General features: G+C 42.3%; 1 protein-coding gene across 2 annotated transcripts; it reads right to left on the reverse strand.

Annotated features, from left to right (window-relative positions):
• Positions 1-1522: 1522 nt before the first annotated feature.
• nisch (nischarin) lies at positions 1523-20538 on the reverse strand. Of its 2 annotated transcripts, XR_015096335.1 has the most exons (27): positions 20357-20538; positions 19493-19576; positions 18956-19138; positions 17667-17715; positions 16495-16658; positions 16320-16415; positions 15631-15726; positions 14202-14354; positions 14054-14122; positions 13803-13988; positions 13579-13707; positions 13389-13502; positions 12363-12552; positions 11358-11440; positions 11124-11188; positions 10474-11051; positions 8630-9218; positions 8194-8378; positions 7752-7812; positions 6872-7004; positions 5805-5955; positions 4987-5109; positions 4544-4705; positions 3821-4017; positions 3603-3748; positions 2910-3354; positions 1523-2324 (listed from the first exon to the last, which is right to left on the reverse strand). XR_015096335.1 is itself a non-coding variant. In XM_086087615.1 (26 exons), exons 1-26 carry the CDS (start codon positions 20435-20437, stop codon positions 3030-3032), a joined length of 4392 nt encoding a protein of 1463 aa, XP_085943741.1. In that variant the 5' UTR covers positions 20438-20538; the 3' UTR covers positions 1523-3029. The 2 variants fall into 2 exon arrangements, 1 of the variants encoding a protein (XP_085943741.1); XM_086087615.1 differs by having other exon boundaries at positions 1523-3354.
• Between the last annotated feature and the right edge of the window lie 1450 nt (positions 20539-21988).

Genomic DNA, 21988 nt, shown 5'->3' on the forward strand with positions numbered 1-21988 from the left:
CAGCAGATTAAGGGAGACAAATGCGAGGACACGCCGATATTTGTTTGTAACGCGAGCCTAAAAGCTGCCTGCTGCCTTGTGGGTTGAAAGTTAAGATGACAAGACAGACTGCGGACAGATTGGAGGCTTTGATTGCAGGCCGACCTTGCTAATAAGCGTGTCGTTCTAATTTATCTGACTCGGCGTCGCTACCGCGGCCTGATAAAGTTCATCGGCGTATCTCGCCGTATCTCGGCTCGGACGTTTTGCCTCGAGAAACCAAACCACACGCACACGACACAACGGACGCCTCGATAAGGCTATCGCGGGCCCTGTTGTGCAACAGCACGCGCGCGCGTGCGCGCGGGCCATGAAAAAGTTATGAAAACACTTGGTGTGAGAGGAAGGGGGACCCGAGCGAGGGTCTTAACCTCGCAAACGGCTCCATCAGCTAATAAACTGCTGACGTGAACCCAAAAAAGATGAAAAGTGACAAGACAATTAAAAGGTGTAGTCACAAGACGCCAAAAAAATGCACGTCACACAGATTGTACAGTAGAAGACGAGACATCCGCCAAGGCCCAACTCGCCGGTTAAACAAACAAACAAAAAAGCTAAATGTGATCATTGGCAAACTACGACCCGGGTCAACGAGGACAATGAACCGACGGGCAGTACCATTTACTATTGGAAGGGGGAGGATCAATTGGTATCTATCGGTGAAAACACACTTGTATGTCCGATTTCTTTTGAGGGGGAAAAAAAAGGCAGAATCTTTGAGTCAAGAAAATACGAACATTTATAAAAAACAAACAAAAAACAAAAAACTTGAATAATTAGAATTTTATTGGGGGGAAAAAAATCCCCTCACCAAAAATTTAATTGTACCATTCAGAATTTTTGCCTCTGAATAAGTTCTGGAAATAATTCAAAAATTATTTTAAAAAAACAACAACCAATGTCTTCATTACGAAGTCCAATCATCATTAAATAAGTCACAAAAGTGAACACGAAGTGCTGATTTGCGAGCACGACCCACTTTTGCTGCCTTTTTTCCTATTGGCTGCTTGCGTGATTGGGAACGTGTGCCCTCGACGAGCAGACGGTCTGACTTTTTGCTGACACTTCCCGTGCGGTGCAGCGAGAGAGTCCCTCAATGTCCGTCAAAGCGGAAGCGGACCAGCGCTTCGCAGCCAGGCCGAAAGGAAGCGAGAAAAAGGAGCGAGGGTAAAAAAGACGGCCGCGCTGCAGTGTCATCAAGATCGCCGACGACGCTGGCAACGAGGGCAAGTGCTGATTGGGAACTTGCTCCTTTTTTTTTTTTCCCCCCCTCTGATGTTTTTGTCACAGGACAAAGACAAGTCAGCAATTTAACAATGGAGTCCTCAGACAGCGTTTACCGAGATGTCTTTTAAGTGTATTGCATTTCACATAAAAAGCCTGTAAAATGGGGAGATATTATCTTGCTAAACTATATGGTTTTAATTTGTAAATTTGCCTGTAAACAAACACTTTGGTGAATATTCACATGACATTCAGCATGTGGTTTTGGGGATTTTTACTTTAATTTCTCTTTGAACAAGGGACATGAGTTCCAACTGGTTAAATGTAAAACAAAAACACGTACATCAGAACGAATAGATAATAAAAAAAAATGATAATAATGATAATAATACACAATATACATTGATGTTGTAAATACATTAAAGAAATAATCATAATCCAGACCATCAACAGTTACACCCACTGGACATTTCATTAGGTACACAGTCTCAGGCAATTCAATAGAAAAAAAAAATCTGCTTTATAGTTATAATTAAAAGCAAGCCGTATCTTTGAAAAGGCAGATTTTCTTTCTGTATAAAACCCTTATGACTGTGTCAGTGTACCTAATAATGTGGCCAGTACCTGTATATAGTTACACCAATAAAAAAAAAAATCTTTATTTTCTTCAGGAAGTCTCAGAAAGTGCAAACAAATTAAATACTTGTCGCGAGTTTTTGTGTTTGTGCATATAGTGGCTGTAAACGTAAATATTCCACAGTCTTAAGTTTTTTTTGGTCACAGTTTTAAAAATCAAGCAAGGTGGACAACGGCCCACTGCTGGAAAAAGTACGTTTGGCTGACTTAACACAATATAAATATATACAATTTAAAAAGTTAGGGCCATTCTGAATACTTAGTTTATCTTAGTGCACTAAATTGTGCTTGTCTGAGTCTTTCACTCACCCAAAGGTAGAATGGAGGAAGCGAGATCGTAAAAGTGACAGAAGAAGCTCCTTTTTTTTTCTCCCGCAGTGTCCATTGATGGCTTGTGCAACATTTCCCTTTCGAACTCTCTCTCACTGAAACACAAAGCAGGAAGTGAGAGGTAGCAAACCGGATGTGGTTGACAAAATAAAAAGGTAGAAATCCACAGGTGCAACTCTTAGTAGTGCATGCGTTGCCTGATGCGAAGCTAAGCTAAAACCTGGCACAGCATTTTTTTGCAGTGCAAGTTTTGATCGTTCATTCAAAACATCCATGAAAAAAGGTAAAAATTCTTCTAAACTACGTAGACAAAATGGTCACCATTGGTTTGCATCTCTTTGTGGTGGGACAGTTTTTGAGAGACAAAATGGCACACAAAACAAAAAAATTGTCACTCTCCTTTGGCCAACCCAGTTTGATGAGCCAAAAATACCATAAGACAAAATGGCTGCCTCTTCATCTGCTATAGGGGTGGGACAACATTGCAAGTCAAAATTGCATCACTTGCTCTTGCCTCTTCATCTCCACGAGCCAAAATGGCCGCCCTCATCTAATCTCCTCATCTCTATTGGCAGTAAAATAAAACATGGCCGCCCTTGTAAATAGTCGCTATTACACATTTAATCATCACTAAGTTTGGAAACTATTTTCAGTGACGGCAGTGGCGCAATTCCACTCACTAATCTCCCTGGCAACAGGCGGCTCCTTTCTGGACAATCCACAGCGATTGGCTCATTTGTAAGTCTCTTCCTGCCTAAGGGTGGCGCTGTTCCCATTGCGGTCGTTTCGTTGCGCTCCCATCAGCCGGTGAGCTCCACAGGAAGCTCTCGGCTGCACAGCGCCTCCCACTGGCGAGCCAGCAGGGAGATGAGTCTCTCGCGGCTGTCGGCTCCCGGCACGAAGATGCACCACTGCACCTCGCCCTCGGCGCCCCCGCACGGAGCCGGGAGCGGTGGGGGCTCCTCGCCCTCCACGCCAAAGTGGTCCATGGTGAGGTGGCACAGCAGGTCCGGGCCCGGAAGGTCGTCAAACACCAGCGTGAGAGCCTGAGGGTACGTTTGGTAGCCGAGCAGAACCCGGTCCAAGTCGCGGATCCGCCGGCCTTCCCGCAGCTGGTATCGTTCCCTACAAGAGAGCAGCGGTCAATTACAAACAGACGCAGAACAATAAGCAAAGGCGGCAAATCCAGGTCCAGAAAGTAAAAACCTTTAGCCCCAGGTGCTAGCTAGCTAGCTAGCTCCCACGGTGCTCTTTACTTGCTAGGGAGCTAGCTAGCTAACATAAATGGCTCAAGCCAAACTGTGGAAGGAGTTTTTACTTTCTGGACCTGGATTTGCCACCTCTGACAATAAGGCAGGGAACTGGAACCTCACCTGGATGGCGGCTCCTTAGCAAAGTCTGGAAGAGGATAGCTGACGTAATCTTCATCTAACAGGAAGACATCCGTGCTGGTCAGAATCAGCGTCCGGGGCCGGAGGAGGGGAGATCTTTCAGAGGCCAAACCGTTGTCAAGCTGAACCTGTTAAGTCAGAAAATCCATTGAGACTTCATCTAAAATGAGGGCGTCCAAACTGAGGGGGCGGAGCAACACCTGAAACACCAGCAGGTACAGCAACACGTTGAAGGACCGCGAGGACGAGGAGGACAAAGACGCGGAAGACGAGTGTGGCGCACTGCCGGGGGTCTTCCTCTCAGCCACGATGAAGGTCAGGTCCCCCATCTCCTCCTCGCTGGGGTAGATGAACTTCACCCTGCTGCTGTGGACCAGCTCGTAGTTGTGCATCTTGCCTGCAGGGGGCGCACAATTGCAAGAAAAGTGCTGAGTGATGAATCCATTTCATTCTTTTGACAGGAAGATTTTCCTTCAACACATTTTATTAGCCAAAACCATAATTGCCCAAGTAATTTTTAACTTACAGTCACAATATCAATAAAAATGTTTTTTCCTTTATATGCGTGTCGATTGTCAGCCATCCAAGGCTACGTTCACACTGCAGTGCATGATGCCCAATTCGGAGTTTTTGTTAAATCTTTCATGTTTTTTACAATGTACAGTATCATAAAATGTCATTCATTTCTGATCCATCCAGACTGTGGCTTTGAGAAGGTGACAATAAATTAAATGTTCAGGGCATTTATGACAATTCGGATCACATCTACCTTAATTTGTTTATACCGGACTTAATTACAATTTATTTCCTGGAATAAGAAGTCATTTGAGATCTGGATGAAAGTACCAATTAAGATTCCGGATCACAAATGTTCAAATATTGTTCCCACAGTGAAGAGATTGGCTGTCAGACTTGAGCGTCACCTGAGCTGGTGCTGGTAAACTGCGAGTAGAAGTCCTGCTCCGAGGGCTCCGGAGCAGGAAGCTTTTGCTGCAGACTGAGCGCGGACATCAGCTCCTGCAGAAAGACACCCGTGCCATAACTGTCCCTGCTCAGGCAGCAAATGATGTGCTCGGCTGAGCGGCCTGTGGAGGCAAAATGGAATTTGAAGAATGAAAAAAAAAAAAAAATGGGGGCACTCAGGACATGTATTACAAAAAAGGTTTGCACATGAAAAATCGTGTGCAAACGTATTTGCTCATAAATAGAAGAGAAATCAAAATACTAGGAGAACATACAAATAGATGAATTTAGCACAGGCGGCAAAAGATTGATCAAACCTCAGACGAATTGCGGTATTTGATTTTTTGTGAGGAGAAGGCGCAGGCAAACAAAGAGTGCAATTCCCAGGATGTCAAATACTGACCTACAAGCCTGAAGTACTGATCAAACAATCCCACATTGACGGAGAGCAGATCGGCGAGTCGAATGGTCAGGCAGCAGCAAAGGCACACGTTTGGGTCTGGAGAAGTGCTCACATCTGTCACATCTGTTTTTGACAGACAAGAACGACAGACCAGCTGTTCATGACAATGACACTTACAGCATTTAAACAATCCAATGAAGATTGGGGAATGATTCTTTTTTTTTTTTTCTTTTAAGAGCTCAGTATTGTTCATTCGGAAATGTCATCGTCATTGCTTTTTTTTTTTTTTTTTTTTTTTTTTTTAAATATATATATATACATATATATATACATATATATATACACACACATATATATATATATATATACATATTTTTTTTTTTTGTGTGTGTGTGGGTGAGTATGTGTATGTGCGTATGTGCGTGCGTGCGTGTGTGTATTTGTTAGCTCACCGGGAATGATTCTTAAGGCATCCTTTTGATGGTTTTACACTATAGTATACATGTGCATCATAATACACAATAAATAAGAAAATTATGGAAAACTGAATTTCATATTGTACATATTCACTACACACAAACAAAAAAATTCACCAACACCAGAAATCAGAATAACCAAAATTATTATATAAATCAGGATCGTTATCAGGCTCCTGCAGAGCTGAACACTTGAATCATGTGTGTTGGAGGAGGGAGACATCTAAAGGCATGCAGGATAGGGGCCCACGAGGATTGGAGTTGGTGAGCCGTGCTTCTAAATGGATGAGGTGCTTTTTAATGTGCTTTACATCGTTGTTGATGTTGAGGCACATTGTTTACCTGCGAGGCAGTGGTGAGCGGCAGCAGAGTCTTCCAACAGGAAGTAGACACTGTCGGTGGAGAGCAAGAGGCAGCAGGCCAGTTCTGCCTCTGGTGCAGCGTAGAGGACCGCAGACAGCCACAAGACATGCCGCACCTCTTCCTTATCAGACTTGGGGGGGAATAAATGAAACGGCTAGACTCGGGGCATCTTCCTTGATGTAGTATAGTCATGTCCTACTACTCATAAATGTCCAATTTAATACTTTACACAGTACATATATGATCCCAAAGCAGTTTAATGTCGCTTCAAACTTTCACATTATTCTGACTAAAAATAAATGATTTACAGATTATTAATTTTTTAATGCATTCATGCAGCAAAGCTCTCGTAATTTCTTTACATTAACAATCCATTCTTTTTTTTTTCTTCTTTTTAAGAGCTCAGTATTGTTCATTCGGAAATGTCGTCATCATTGCTCTTTTATTTTATTTATTTTTATTTTATTTTATATATATATATATTTTTTTTTGTGTGTGTGTGGGTGAGTATGTGTATGTGCGTGCGTGCGTGTATTTGTTAGCTCACCAGAAAACCTATTAGAAAAAATCTCATACCGTTCACCTAAACCGAACACCAGGAGACCCGAGGAAGGACCAAAGAAAACCAAGGAAGGTGAAATCCAGCACCGACCAGACACCCCCCACCAGAACTCCTCCCCAGCCCAAGAAACATCCAGACCCCAACAAATCCAAAAACATAAAATCAGGGAGGCCTCAAGAGAACAATCCATTCTAAATGTAGCTCCACAACATAAAAACTTTGTGTCGGACTAAAAATGCATTATTTCAGCATAGCCCTTGAACCCAACTTTACTATTAGACAGGACTTTGCCACTATTTTGTGGCATCTTAGAAGTTTAAAAAAAAGAGAAGGAAAATGTTCATATTTGAGTTTTTCACCAAACACAATGGGCTTAGGTTGGAAACTTGCACACGCGATGAAAATGTGAAAAAGCGAACCCCAAAATATCCCGGGTATACTGAAATGAAGTGACTCTAATGGCAGCCTAAGTGAGCATCCTTACCAGTGCAATATGTCTATGGAAGTATGTCAACAGCTGCTCCCCATCAAGCCCAGCCAGGAGCTTCAGCCCTGGGGAAAGACACGGGATGAGGTGGGAGGACGGCTGGTTCTCTTCCAGGCGGAGACGGGAGGAGCTGCAAGACACGGATGAGAAATTCTTTTTTTTGTTCTATGCTTGCTTTTAATAAAGAAAAGATCACACTGTATTGTAAAATATAAGGAAATACCGTATTTTCCGCACTATAAAGGCGCACATAAAAGCCTTTAATTTTCTCAAAAACCGACCGCCTTATAATCCAAAATGTGGATCAATATTGAGAAATTGAGAAATGGCCGTTACCCCGGGCAACAAGCGACATATGGCGCACGTCCTCGTTGAAATCCATCCGTCCGCACCATAACACAAGTTATAAGCGCACACACACACACGCACACGCACATGCACACGCACACACACAACCAAATGCCCGAACGCACCTGATGAGGGGAGGGAGATGTTTTTAAAGTAATCTTAACAACTCCGGCGTCCGTCTTTCGTAAACATCAAGAGCACCTCCTACAGAACGGCAAGATCTCACGAGACGGGACATTATGAGAATTGCACCTCAGAAGCCAAACGCTCTTCAATCAATGGAAACACTGACAAGTCAAAATTGTACTTTATCGAAATAGTACAATATCGCTTTTAATTTTGAAAAAAAACTGTAATGGAAACGCATCTTGTGTGAGCTTCTGCTCCATGATCCTTGTGAGTGTTTTCATTTTGCATTTGTGTTTTCGACTGTCCCATTCAGTAATATAATAATAAAATCAGCAAAGCAACAGCTTGCAACTGGAAGTTGCGTCATTCGGAAATCAAGCAACGGCCATGAGCAGCTCACCCGTTGGTGCTGTGCGATCTTCTGCTACAACAGCACTGGTCAGCAGCATTTCTTTTGTGACCTGAAGAAACAGACGTGATGTCAATCGAAAGCAAGAGTGGGCAAACGTGTGATTAAGCATTTAGAAGAATAGTAACAATTTTATGGAATAGTTGAATTTAATCATTCATTTTATTCACTCAATCCAATTAATTTAAAAAAATATTTTTTTTAGTATTCATTAGCCAAGTACATCATGAATTACAAACTATTCCATCCAAATGTAAAAGTATTTATATACATTTTTTTTTTTATTATTATTTCCAATGGAATGACTAAATTATCTAATAAGATAAATGAATACCAAGAAAAGCATTTCAATGCTTAGCAAAAGACAAGCACTCAAAAATGACACAATTGCTGTTCCCAGTCTTAAATGAACGATTGTCATCATCATCATCACCTTTTGTGGCTTCATCTGGTTGCGGCCGGCATCTGCATGGGAGGGGCAGCGCCACCATCTTCAGTCCCTCCATAGCCACTCTCCGCCGCTTCAGCTCCCCCAAGAAGGAGGTCTTGTCCTGGGCCAGCGGGAAGAGCAGCAGCAGGCTCCCACCAACTAGCAGCAGCTCCGCCGTGTGGCTCAATCTGGACATGACACCGCGGGTTGAAATACAGCCAAACTCGGGATATGTTCGCTAGCTAATACTATGGATGAGCATCATGAAGGTGGTTTGCTCGTTTTGAATAATGTAACTACTGAATCGTCGTTTATGTACCATGGGTTCATGATTGCGTACATGCTAGCTGAAGGGTGTTGATGCTTTATGGTCCTATCAGTTTCAAGTGCCTTACCACCGTCTCGTGGCATCTACAACACATTTACAAACCCCTTTTACCTGCTGTGGTGTTCAGGATGTCGGCAGGACTTTCCGCCGGTCGTCTCCCCATCCAGAGGAGCTCTCTGGTTGGGGTGAAGCACCACCGAACCCAGGGGCACGCGGAGCAGCCTGCACGAGTCCCGATGACGGCCGGCGGCGCGCCTCTCTCTCTCCGCCATCTCTCGGACGTCCATCTTCAGCACCCAAAGGCGTCGGTGGGTGAGGAAGAGGAGAGACGGGAGCTCCTCCGTGTTGGATAAACCGTCCGACAGGAGTGGATGTGAGGTGGAAGAGGGAGCGCGAGACGAGGGCAGGATGAGGCTTAGGTAGCCTCCCTGGGCTCCTTGACTCTCCTCCACTTCCCAGGAGTTCAGGAGGGAGCGGGGTAGGATCTGAGGAGGCTCCGCTAGCCCTGTGACCAGCGTCAGTCTTTTCAGCTCGGCCCGGGTTCTCTGGAGCTCCCGGGCCTCGGAGAAGAGAAAATAGCAAGCGGCACCGTTCTGGAGCCCGAAGGCCAGGCAGGAGGCAGGAAGCCCAGCGTGCAAGGAGAGCAGCAGCTGGGGAAAGGGCAGCAGCAGGTCCAACTCAAGGCTGGACACAAGCGCCTCTGCGGACGGAAAACACACAAAGAATAAGATATAATTATGGACGGTTGAATTATGGATACCAAAGTTATTGACACATCCCACGCCAAGGAAATCTCGCTGTGTTAACCAATGTGATAATATTGACATGCTAACTTCTCCACCCTGGGGAACCTCACACCATTAAGTTATTAATAAAAAAAATAAAAATAAAAAAAGTTATTAATTAACCTATTAATTTCACCTGTCAGAGACACCTCACACTATTAACCAATAGTAATAAAGTTTTGGCACGCTAATGTCACAACTTCACTAGCCTGACGAAACGCTTTCCATTAACTAATGCTAACAATGTTATTGACATGCTATGTTTCACCTGCCAGTGGAACCTCACTATTAACCACTAACCAGTGGTCACAAATTTGAAAAACTCACTTTGCCATCCTGGGGATCCTCACAGCATTAACCGATAGTACCAAAGTTATTGACACGTTAACTTGGGGAACTTCACACCACTTAACTCATTCAGTCTCAGCCATTTTCACTGAAGCAACCCCCTTCGCTCGCGGCTATTTTACTGGATTTTGACGGATTTTGCAAGGCCCACAGAATATTGTGTTCAATTGCTATAAAAAACATGGCCCTGGTTGATCTCTTATAATTCTTCTGCCACTTGCTGGCCGCTTTTTGTAATAACTACCACGGCTTTAAGCTTTTTCTTCGGTTCAGAGGCTGCATTAAAGCCTTCTGTATGCTCTAGCCCGTGGTAATATTTAAAAGAGAACGTATTTATAGGTTTCTGGGAGCAAATGAGTTAGTAAATGGTATTCAATTATTTAAAGACTAACAGTGTGACAAAAACTACTTTTGGTGACTAACTTCATCAACCTTTGCAAACTCAGTCCATTAAGCAAGTTCATTGACCTGCTAATTTTACATGCCAGGGGAAACTCACCCCGTTAACCACCAACTCAACTTTTCACACGCTAGTATCAGAAACCTGAGGGACCTCACTCCATTAGCTAATAGTACCAAAGCGATTGAGAAGCTAACTTCCCCTGCGAGGGGATCCTCACTATTTCCCAACGATCCCAAAGTAATTGGCATGCACGTGTTGCCAACACTCAAGTAACCAATTGCACCAAACTTATTGATAAGCTAACTTCACCAGGCGTGGGGAAACTCATTCCATTAGCCAATGGTACCAAAATTCTTAACATGCTAACCGGCAAAAGGAACCTCACTTCATTAAACAATGAACAACATTCCTATATTTACCTGCATCCAGATTGGTCCCTTTGACATCATGTGACAAGCGTAACAAGCACAAAAGCTTGTCCGTCAGCACCACGCACACAACGCTCTGCTCCACCGCCTCCTCCACTTTAAGACAATAGCACCAAAGCACAGTGTTGACCTTCTCTTCTTGCCGCTCCTCATCACATGGGTTCGAGGGAGGAAGGCTAGGCCCGGCGGGGGGAGGAGCCAGCGACGAGTCCAGAACAGAATCATCCAGTCCCATCTCGAAGTAGCCGTCTCTGGAGAGCGGACTGTCCACTTGGATGCCCTCCACGTGGGATGAAACCTCGGTGGATGGGCACACTTCCTCCTCCTCCTCCTCCTCCTCTTCCTCCTCCTCCTGATCCTTCTCAGCTTCCACCTTCCTCTCATCTAGCTCCTTCAGGGCGGCGTGGAGGCGCTTGGAGAGCAGGCCTGTGAAGAGCTGGTCGGTGAAGGTAAAGGAGAAGAAGTGAGAGGCGAGCAGAGGACAGCAGGTGGCGCTGCAGCTGGGGCAGGTAGCTTCGGGCAGACTAGAGGAGGAAGAGGAGCAGGAAGGGGAGGAGGAGCACCGGCAACTGCAAGAGGAACACAATTGACAAATTGCTTTTCTATGAAAGGGGGGAGCTTGATCAGAGTTAGCTGCTGACCAGGGAGTTGCGTTTGCAGAGTCGTCGTGTACACGTTCAGACAGATGGACGGCAGGGTCTCGAACCTGCACACAAACAATAATGATACCTATTTAACATATGTTATTAGAAGCACAGTTACATTCCAGATGTTTTAATTCCATGTACTTCTCAGTCACGCAATTCTGCCTTTACAGGAAAAAGCATTGATCTACTCCAAGTAAACAGATGGTTGTCATGGTAACAGTGTCCGACCTGAGTGGAGAGGTGCATATTGGAGGAAGTTGCGGGAGGGAGTATGATGGGCGAAACGGCGGCTTCTTCTCGGCTGGTCATTTCTTCAAAAAAAAGACACGCGGGAATGTCAGTAGACTTACGGTAAGTTTCCTGAAGTCACTTTTATTGGGTGATAAAAGTCGTCAAGGCAGGCGCGCTTTAGTGATGTTTAGTGACAAGTTGGAATTTTCTGTAGTCTAGCGGAATTAAGTAGGAAAAAGGAATTGAACAAAACCTCTAGCGGGAGTCACATTTTGAAGAAAAAGAAGTATAAAATGGCCACCTCGTGCAGTAATGGCCAACTGCCTGCGTCTTTTTAGACATGGCTTTGTGAGAACTTTTTAGTGGGTCAACTGATAAATACGTCTACCGAACTTCACAAAACTGGCTTTGGGAACTGAATGTTAATTAATTGGAGGAAAAAAAGTATCAACTTTCAACCAAAATGGCCGATTTCCTGTGTCTTTTTTCGGAATGGCTCCTTGACATTTTTTTGGTGGCTCTACTCATGCATGATTGACAAGACCAAATTTCATGTTGGGGGATGAAAAAAAACAAAAACAGGATTAGTTTGCCTGACCTTGACCATGACCTTGGACCTGTCCAAAAATACCCTAAAATGGCTGCTTTCAAATAAAACGGCAGACTGTGTGTTTTAGGGCAGGGCTTCCTGAGACTTTTTTTGTGGGTCTACTCATAATTGACATGCTTACCAAATGTCATGTTTCCAAGTGAAATAGGCTTCCATCGACTATTTTGTATGATTTTTGATTCTTTAGGTCAAGTCCACCATAAAATGGCTGCTTTGTGTTTTTTAGCGTCCTGGAACTTTTGTGGGTCGTCTCTACAAAATGCCATAATGCAAAGTGAAACTGGCTTCAGGGGCTGATCTTTTGAATAGCAACAACCAGGAAACGGAGCAATTTGAAGAAGACACCACTCAACACCTCGCAGCCATGCACAGCCTGACACACACATGATTACCTTGGCTGGTGCAGGAAGCCTGCTGGGCCCGACAGGAAGAGGACGGCACGGAGGAGGAGGTGACAGAATGAGGGTCAACAATGGAGGTGCAGCAAGAGGAAGAGGAGGGGTTAGAGGAGGAGGGGGAGGAGGAGGGAGGAGGATAGAGGCGAGAAGGTGTAGCAGCAGACAGCTCGGTCTCCTCACTGATCTGACAAGAGGACAGAAAGGAGGAAGCCTTCAGAGAGCTGCCACCATCCAAATCATCAACCAGAGCCGCAGGCGTTTTGTGATCTTGCACTCTTGAGCACCTGCAGAATTGCTGCATCGGAAAAAGCCCTGGCAGTGTCAATGGGGCAAACGAGATACTATTATTCTCAAGACACGAGTGTGAAAATGGCTTTTGCTTCAGTATAGTAGACTGTACAAGCAAATGCGGTTTTGGAATTGCGTGCCTTCACTTTGTTTTTTACGTTTAAACATTTTCTTCATCCTACTGCACAGTGCAACTTCCAAGTTTTTGCCAACACAAATATATACATAAATAAATAAAAATTATATATATATATATTAATTAATTAATTATATATTAATTAATTAATTAATTATATATATATATATATATATATATATATATATATAATTAATAAATAAATAAATATATATATATATATATAATTAATAAATAAATAAATATATATATATTTTTATTATTATTATATATATATATATTTATTATATATATTATATATATATATATATAAAATAGTTTGAATAATTAAAATTTTTGCCAAAATAATCTTGATTATTATTTTTTCCATAATCGAGCAGCCCTACTACCCTCTGCCATCCACTGGAGTAGCTTTTAATTGTTCTGCCTGTCACTATATATGCCACCAATTTAGACAGTTGACAAAAAAAAAAGAAGACATATTCGTTTTTTTATTATAATAATAATAATGATGATGATAATGAAATTAGGTCTTTTCCTACGCCACATGTAGATGATTACTTGATTTGTTTTGATTATTGTACAACAAACGTTACCTTCTTGTCACTGCTGCTCATGCGGTCTTTGACTTCTTTGGCTTTCTGAATGGCTTTCAACACTTCCACCGTGTCCAACTCCTTCGATGTGGTCACCTGACCGTCCAGGCACACCTGACGCACACACGGGAATGACACAAAGCACACACGCACAAAAACAAACACAGCATTGCGGTGGCGGTCGCATTACCTCTGCTGCTCGCTCTCCAAATTGGGCCAGGACTTTGGTTCTGTAGTCGGGGATGATGCAAAATGGGTTGGAGGACAGGCTGAGCTTCTCCAGGCACGGCAGCGAGCCGATGTTCTTGATTTCCTCCAACTGCAAACGCACAAAGACCATTCGTCACAAACAAAACTGACCAGTATTTTATTATGCTGCTCCTTCAGGTGTGCGCTCCAAAAAGTACCGCTTACTTGGGCCAGCTGATTGTGGCTGAGGTCCAGATGGACCAGAGAGTAGAGCTTGCTGAGGCCTGTGAGCCGCTCCAGCTGGTTGCCGGCCAGGCTGAGCGTCTTGATGTTGCCGAGCCGCGTGTGAGCCGCTTCCAGCACGCGCAACTTGTTGTAGGACAAATCCACGTGGACCAGATTGTACAAGTGCTGCAAAAAACACGCTGAATAAAGAGTATTTTGCGACAGCACAACAGTGACGAGCTAAAACGTACTTGAAGGTTTTCCACCGAGGAAAGCTGGTTGTGGCTCAGATCGAGAAACTCCACCTCACGGATCAGTTTCTACATCCGGAGACACATGGAAGAACATCAGAGGAAAGAAAGAGCCACGCAGACACGACAGACGGCGGCCACTTCTCACCACTGAGCCGTCGATGGCGCCGATGGCGTTGTGGCTCATGTCCAGCGTGGTCAGGTTTCGCCAGCGCGGCACCACGGCGGTCACGGGACATCCCCGGTCCGAGCCCTCGGCTTCCCACTGAGGGAACTCGCTGGCTTCCGGTACGAGGACGAACTGGGGGAACGTGACATTCATTGTGAATTGATGATAGTATGAAATGTCGCTGAACGAGAAAAATCAGCTGATTATAAAGCATTTATTCATTTTTAAAGTATCATTTACATCACTGAACAATTGGCTGGTTTATTGTAAATAATCTAATAAAAAAAATTGTAAAATTAACAATTATATACATTCAAAAAAGATTTCATTATATTGCTTTAAATTATATATATATATATTTTTTAATGAATTATTTTATTATAAAAAAGGTATTTGTTGCATTAATTTGACCGCTTTTCAAAAATTGTTTTAAGGAAATTTTATTTATTCATTGTTACCAGCTCAGTGGCCTAGTGGTAGAGTGTCCGCCCTGAAACTGGGAGGTAGTGGGTTCAATCCCCGGCCGGGTCATACCAAAGACTATAAAAATGGGACTCATTCGCCTTCCTGCTTGACACTCAGCATTAAGGGTTGGAATTGGGGGGTTAGATCACCAAATTATTCTTGAGCGCAGCCCGTGCTGCTGCTCACCGCTCCCTCATGGGATGGCTCAAATGCGGAGAAAGAATTTCGCCTCACTTAGGTGAGTGTGACAATTAGTGATACTTTAACCTTTAACTTTATATTTCTAATTAAAATACTAGATAATTGACTTAAAAAAAAAAATAATTAAGCAATTTTACATGTACATTGGAAATGTTATAGTAATTGATTAGTCATAATTATTAACAACTAAAATCATATGAATTATTTTATTTCAAAATTTTTGTTGCATTACTGTAGCCATTTTTTTTCCTAAAATTGGTTGATTAAAATGCATTCATTTTTAATTTTTTCTCATTAAAAAAATATTTTTTTGTAAATACACAATTTTATATGTACATTTAGCGGTTCTTACAATCATGTTTATTAAATTAATTACACATAATATTTTTAAATGAGCATGAACTATGTTATTAAAATAAAAAATAAAATTGCATCAATTTTGCCATGTTTTATTCAAATTTGGTTAATTTAATTGTATTAATTATTTTGTTTTTATTCATTTCTCAAATGACAATTTATTCAGGGTAAATAAAATAAAAAATCAACAATTTAACAAGTTACTTAATCGAATCAAATTAAAAATCACATTAAAAAAAATAGGAGAACATATTATTAAAATCAATTATTTTCTATATATTTTTTTTTATGTCATCTATCATCATGACAGGCCCCTCTGTCCGTTTAAAAAATCAAATGTGGCTATTGTGTGCAAAAGTTTGCCCAGCCCATATCTTAAGTGTACCATCATGCTGTCCGTGGAGTGGTGGATGTTCAGAGTGACCAGACTGGACCTCAGAGACGACAAACCTCCAATTTGCTGAGCTGCGCACTCGCTGATCTGAGGACAGCCAAAGAGAGACAAACTTTAAATTTCTAGCCATATTTTCAAATCCCAACCAAAACATATTTAGTTTGTCACCGAATTGTGACAAAACAATTATTATTTTAAATAATTGCATTAATTCACATAATAACCAACCCCCTCGTCGAGTTTCTCTGCCTGTCTACAATGTGTAAAACACTAACATGTCAAAGGCAAAAGGTAAGCAGAGCTGCATTGAATTTTGTTGGATGCCCAGATTAGCTTTTGGAAAAAGGGAAACATGCTTGATGACAAGGTGCGAAGCGTGAGTCTATTTGTGTTGGATGCGTCCGCTGCATATGGCACAGATCTGAACACTACTTGGCGTTGTATGAAGTGCTGCCTCCACCAGTGAAAATGTTACTTTTTAACGCCTTAACGGGCACTCGTTTTGCAAATACTCAAACTTGCTTGAAACCATTAGCGTCGCCCCCAGTTGTCATGGTAACAAAGGCCACTTCTTGATACTTTTACTTTTAAAGAAAACATTTTACAAAAATGTTAAGTGAGTAGGGAATTGTTTTAAATCGTGAATTTTTTTTTTGTAAAAATGCAAAAAATGTGTTCACCTCAATCTGAAGCAGCGACTTGAAAAAAGACAGATCAAACGGCAGATCGCTCTCCAGGATGTTACTGCTTCCTACTGGACCTCTGGCGCCACAGATCTGCAGTGCGATTGGTGACGATTAAAATCAAAACAAAAAAGAACATCAGTAAACTGGAGCCAGGTGAAGCGCGGCCGACCTTGAGGTAGCGCAGCCTGCAGGTGAAGTCCAAGATGTGACCCAGGTCGGTCTTAGCGTCGCCGTTGCAGCAGGTGGGCTTGGCCAGACGCAGCTGCTGCGAGACGGCGTGGAGCTGCAGGGGGCGCAGGGTGAACACCTCGCCGGCAGCCAGCAACTCTTCGCCTACCAACAAACACAACTTGCTTTTTGTTTTGATGATGTATGAATGACAGATTCGTTGAAATAAGTTTTCCGATCCATGGATCAGTCATTATGTCCATTTTCAATGATCAATCGAAAAAAAAGAAAAAAAGAAGTTATTTTGTTATTCAATCATATTTAATTGTTCGTGTGTGTGCCCATCGGTACCAGATCGTATCGGGGTCGCCTAACGAACACGTCACGCTACAGGATCGGCTGCAAATGATCCAGTTGACGTCAAACATGGGAAAGAAAATGCTAAAAGATGTCATTTAAATAATAAAATGTATGGTCTGACATTAAATAAATAAAGCGAATAATCTAAATGCAAGATATATTGAATAAATAATAAAATGGGATTGAATAAAAGATAAATGCACAAATTAATTAAAACAAATATTGTCAGTTTAGACTGCTAATGTGTTCCTATTGTCATTAAGACTGTTTTGCGTTATTTGTGAACAGCGAAAAAAGAAACCAAACCAAAGTGAACACATCCGACTCGCGCATTTTGTTAGCGCTGCTCTACTGACGTCATCGGCAAACAAGAAGGCGCTTCAATCTATTTGATTATTTCTTCAATCTTAAAGTATCCTGCTTTTATATTCTTAGGTTTACTTACATTTTTACAATTTCAGTCTCTACATTTTGTTATTTAAATGCCATCTTTAATAATTCCTTTTTCAATGTTTTTGACTCAACTGGATCCCCCCCCCCCCCCATGTAACTCTGTTAAAGAATTTGTAAACGGATTTCCAGCCAATCCTGTAGCGCGACGTCATCGGTAGGCGACCCCGATACAATCCGGCAGCCCGATCGCATCTGGTACCGACACCGCAACTTTGGTAGCAAGCATGGCAGCAGTCGATCAGCCTTGGAATAAGATGGAAAATTCCTATATTGTTTGCTTCTGTGAGTTCACTCACTGCCATGTGAGCTTCAAAATTCATCAACTGGAATCCAAAAAGGAGAAAAAGGCAGCTAGCAAACCTTTATGGAACAACTCCTCAGCGAGTGCAGCCGTGATGCCGTTGATCTCCTGAAAGTGGAAAAACAATGAGCGGTGCAACAAATCCTGAAAAAGCTACACGAGTGGAGTAACAAAAATAATTTTCTAAACTGCGTAAAACGGGTTCACCAGACGGCAACGTGTATCCACATAACTCGAGTTGCTAATAAGAGCTTGAGTTGTAGACAACGCCTCGCCGCCTGTTGAACCCGTTTTACACAACCCCGCGCAAAGTTAAGAGTGAAAGGAGGATAGGAATCAGGAAAGAACTTGAAAAAAGGGCTTCACAAGCTCCCTTTTCTATTTGGAGACACCATCAGAGTCAGAGTCAAGTGATCTTTAATATTCGTGTATCCACTTCTTATTCATTCAGATTTATTTCACACTGTTTCCATATATAAAGCTAGAGTTGTTCTGAATGAAAAAAAATTTGGGTGTCTGGAACAAATTCATTGGATTTATCATTTTCAGTCTTTCCTATGAGTTTGGACTTGACACAATTCAGACGTTCTGAAATGGATCAATCATGAAAACTGAGGTTGCACTTTTTTAGTGTGTCTTCACTTGCCACCACGCGACATTAAAAACGGACGGCAATATTGTTGTTTGGTTTTGACAGCCTGCGCTGATGTTCACATGTTGATCAGCACGGCTCACGTGGAGACGTTTCTGGCAACGATGGAACAACTGGCCTCGTGTTGCACTTACGAGGTCACGGGATAAGCTGATGACTTGACAACTGGCTAAGATGAGACGCGGCTAAAAGGCATGTTGGAAAGATTTACGACTGGGGTCAAGTGATGTTGTTGACTTCCATTTTGGAAATACACTCAAGTCATTTGTTCTGGATGAGGAACTTTTTTTTTTTTTAAATGAAATAACTGAATAGGCAGTAACTTTTGTTAAAACAAACAAACACACAGTTAACCGCGTCATAATAAAACAGAAATAAAGTGAAATTACTTAACCTGAGAGAAGCATAAGTGAGATTTGATTAATTAAGGAAAAATAAATTAACAGATTTACAGTTTTTTTTTTTAAGGCGGTGGGCAATCCCCAATTTTTTTCCCCCCCCAACACATTTTTTGTAGGCATCAATTCTAAGCGGATTTTTACAGGCCTGCTCCCAATTTCCTGTGACGAGCCAAGATCTTACGTATCCGTTTTAGAAGAACATTACGCTGCCGAAATACACAATCATGAATTCTCGTTGGTTCGCTTCAGTCTTACGGCGAACTTCAACAGGAGCGACAGCGGTGACTAAACTCACGTAGAGGTTGAAGTGAAGGAAGGCGGCGAGAGGAGTGGGCGTGGCCCCCGGGAACTGCCGGAGCAGCGCCTGAAGGTAGAGCTCCAGCTCCTTCTGCCGACGCTCCACCAGGCTCTTGGAGTTCTTGCCCAGCATCTTCTTGGGCGGGAGCAGATGCCGGTCCACTTTGTTCTCCGCTGCCAGCTGGGAAGAACAAAACAGTCACATACCAATATGAGTACCATTAACCAGCTCAGTAGCGTTATGGTAGAGTGTCCGCCCGGAGACTGGGAGGTCGTGGGTTCAATTCCCGGCCGGGTCATACCAAAGACTATAAAAATGGGACCCCATGGGTCAAATGCGGAGAACGAATTTCGCCCCACTTAGTTAGGTGTGACAATCAGTGGTACTTTAATTCCCTAAGCCGCGCCCCTTAAAGGCACACGTCCAACACACTAATACTGAAGTGCATAGGAAATACTTTATGCAGGTAGAGTATCCAAGTCCTAATGTTGCCATCATGACAAAAAATACTCTGGAGGTGATTCCCATGTTTACCTTCTCATGGAGGTCATGAAAGTCACTGTAGCGATGCTTCACCGTCCACTTGTGCTCGCCATCCAACACTTCCATGATATAAACCTGCAAAGGCAAAAAAAAATCACCTTGTCATTCTACTGACTTATTAAGCAATGCCAACACATAAAGAAAGTGCATGTGAGATGCAGGTATCTTTGTCTACTTCTTTTTTTTTTTTGCTTTGTGATTTTTTATATACAGTCATGGACAAAATTATTGGCACCCCTGGAATTTCTCCAGAAAATACACAATTTCTTCCAGAAATTGTTGCAATTTTCTTTCTTTTTCTTTTTTTGTGTGAACTGCTCCAGGTCTTTCAGATTTAAAGGTTATCTTGCAACAACAATTTTGAGATCTCTCCAAAGGTGTTCAATGGGATTTAGATCCGGACTCATCGATGGCCACTTCCGAACTCTCCAGCACTTTGTTCCCAACCATTTCTTGGTGCTATTTTTAGGTATGTTTTGTTCCGGGGGTGCCAATAATTTCGTCCATGACTGTATAGATACGTTTATATTGCAAATGATGTGTTGGGGGTTACGATATTCATCAAGACGTGTGAATATCTACGTCCTAAATCAAATGTACGACAACAAATTCCTTGTGTTCCAGCATTGGCCAAAGATCATTCTGTTACTGACAGCTTGCTATTCAGCCCTTAGCTCGTGCAGTCAATCCGGCTTGTCGACTCAAAGTGACGGTCAAGTGAAAACGAGACGCAGGGACGCAGCATGACAACTCGGTGACTCAAACACGACCTGTCTAGTTAAATCGCCAATTTCTCGCCGATTTACAACGTCAGGATAGCCACAAGCTAAGCTAAGAGGCAGAAGCCAATCTTACCGTGTAGTTTTCCACCAACTCTGAGCCGACAACACACACTTTTCGTTCCGAAAGCTCCTCTGAGCACGGGACAGGTTCCATGGTCGTATCGGGGATTGCGCTCTGTCTGGAGTTAAAAATTAAGTGTCATTTAAATCGACTTTTACGGCGCAGTTGGAGTCTCTCCGTTCGCCGACGGCCGCCATTTAATTTGTTGTCACGCCAAGCGGCTGACTTCTTCTTTTACTCGAATGTGATAGGTTGGGCGCAACTATGACGTATTGCTTCCCCCTTCAGCCCCCCCCCCCCCCCCGCGCGGTAACCGAGTAGTAGCGCTAGAAGTTAACGAATGGATATTGATCATGTCAATAATTTAAAAAAAGAACTGAAGAAAGGTAATAAGATTGGTAAGAAATTAAGAAAAAAAAAGGATGGTAGGCAGGAAGGAAAGAAGAGCGGATGAAAGGACGAAGTGATTAAAATCGTATGTAGCTGCAATAAATACGCGTAAATGCGTATACTGTACCGACTTTTTGGTCCACTCAGTTCTGTTCTGTACACCGAGCAAACGATTCAAGTTTTTCCACTCAAATGAAATATGTAATACGCATTTCAGCCACATGGGGTCGCTTAGCACCTTTTATATTTAATTTAAAAGTTTTCCTGAACGAAAATCCAACCGTGGGCGACGTTTAATGACGTTCATACTTATAATATAATCATGTAGATCATAAATTGCAGTGATGTTTTATTGCAATTGCAATGTTCTTTGAAGATGACCCAGATTGGTCGTTTGAAAAAAAAAAAAAATATATATATATATATAATATTATAGAAGATAATACGTTGACATGTTTGACACATCACACACATTAGGTACACATCTATTCTAGATTTGTGTCCAAATACTTGCAAGTTATGATGCATTAATACATTTTTTAATCAGTGGTTGTAGTTTGCCAGGAGTGAGTGGTTCCAATTGTTTCATGAAAGGATTTTATTTCCATCAATCTATTAGCTTCATTTCATAGCGTTTATCTTGGCTGCACAGGCCTCCATGTGTTGCCATGTCAATGTAATCTGCTCAGGACCTTCACAATCAGTAACGCTGGCTTGGCTTCGCCCATGGAACGTAAACTATGTTAGCAATGAGGCTGTCTCTTCACCCGAACACACTAACAATTCACAAATTTTCTTACATTAAAATTGATTAGTAAAACACACTCTGCATTTAGCCTAATAGTACATGTTTTTTTTCTCGCCTTCTGATTGGGATTAAAAATGCGTTAGTTATGTTTGTGTATCATGTTTTTTCTTTGTTTATAAGATATTTTTATCTTGCACGGTTGTATGAAATTTGGTAAAAATATAAAGTCATCTGGAAATAAATTCTTGATTTTTTGTTTAAACTTGAAAGACACATTTAAACATGTTAAAACACTTTTTTATTTAAAGAGTTGTATCTTTCAACACAAAGTTGAATTCTGCTGTGTTGTCATTAGGACCAATAAAGGACTGTAGTGTGTGTGTGTGTTTTTAAAAATCTATGTGAAATCAAAATTGAAGGAGACAAACAAGTGTACCTAATACTGTGTCCAGTGATTCTGTTGCTGATGTCAATCATTGGAGGTGGGCGGGGCTCCAATGACAGCA

This window comes from Leptonotus elevatus, chromosome 10, assembly GCF_054856555.1.
Source record: "Leptonotus elevatus isolate MCC_2025b chromosome 10, RoL_Lele_1.0, whole genome shotgun sequence".
Lineage (NCBI taxonomy): Eukaryota > Metazoa > Chordata > Actinopteri > Syngnathiformes > Syngnathidae > Leptonotus > Leptonotus elevatus.

Bases quoted from the DNA above. Each gene is read 5' to 3' on its own strand.
- nisch (XM_086087615.1), bottom strand. From the start codon at position 20,437: ATGGAACCTGTCCCGTGCTCAGAGGAGCTTTCGGAACGAAAAGTGTGT. The intron at 14,123-14,201 runs GTGAGAAGTGGC...CTCCGGATGTAG, and splicing joins GCGCCATCGACGGCTCAGTG to AAACTGATCCGTGAGGTGGA. The intron at 3,749-3,820 runs GTGTTGCTCCGC...CTGACTTAACAG, and splicing joins TGTACCTGCTGGTGTTTCAG to GTTCAGCTTGACAACGGTTT.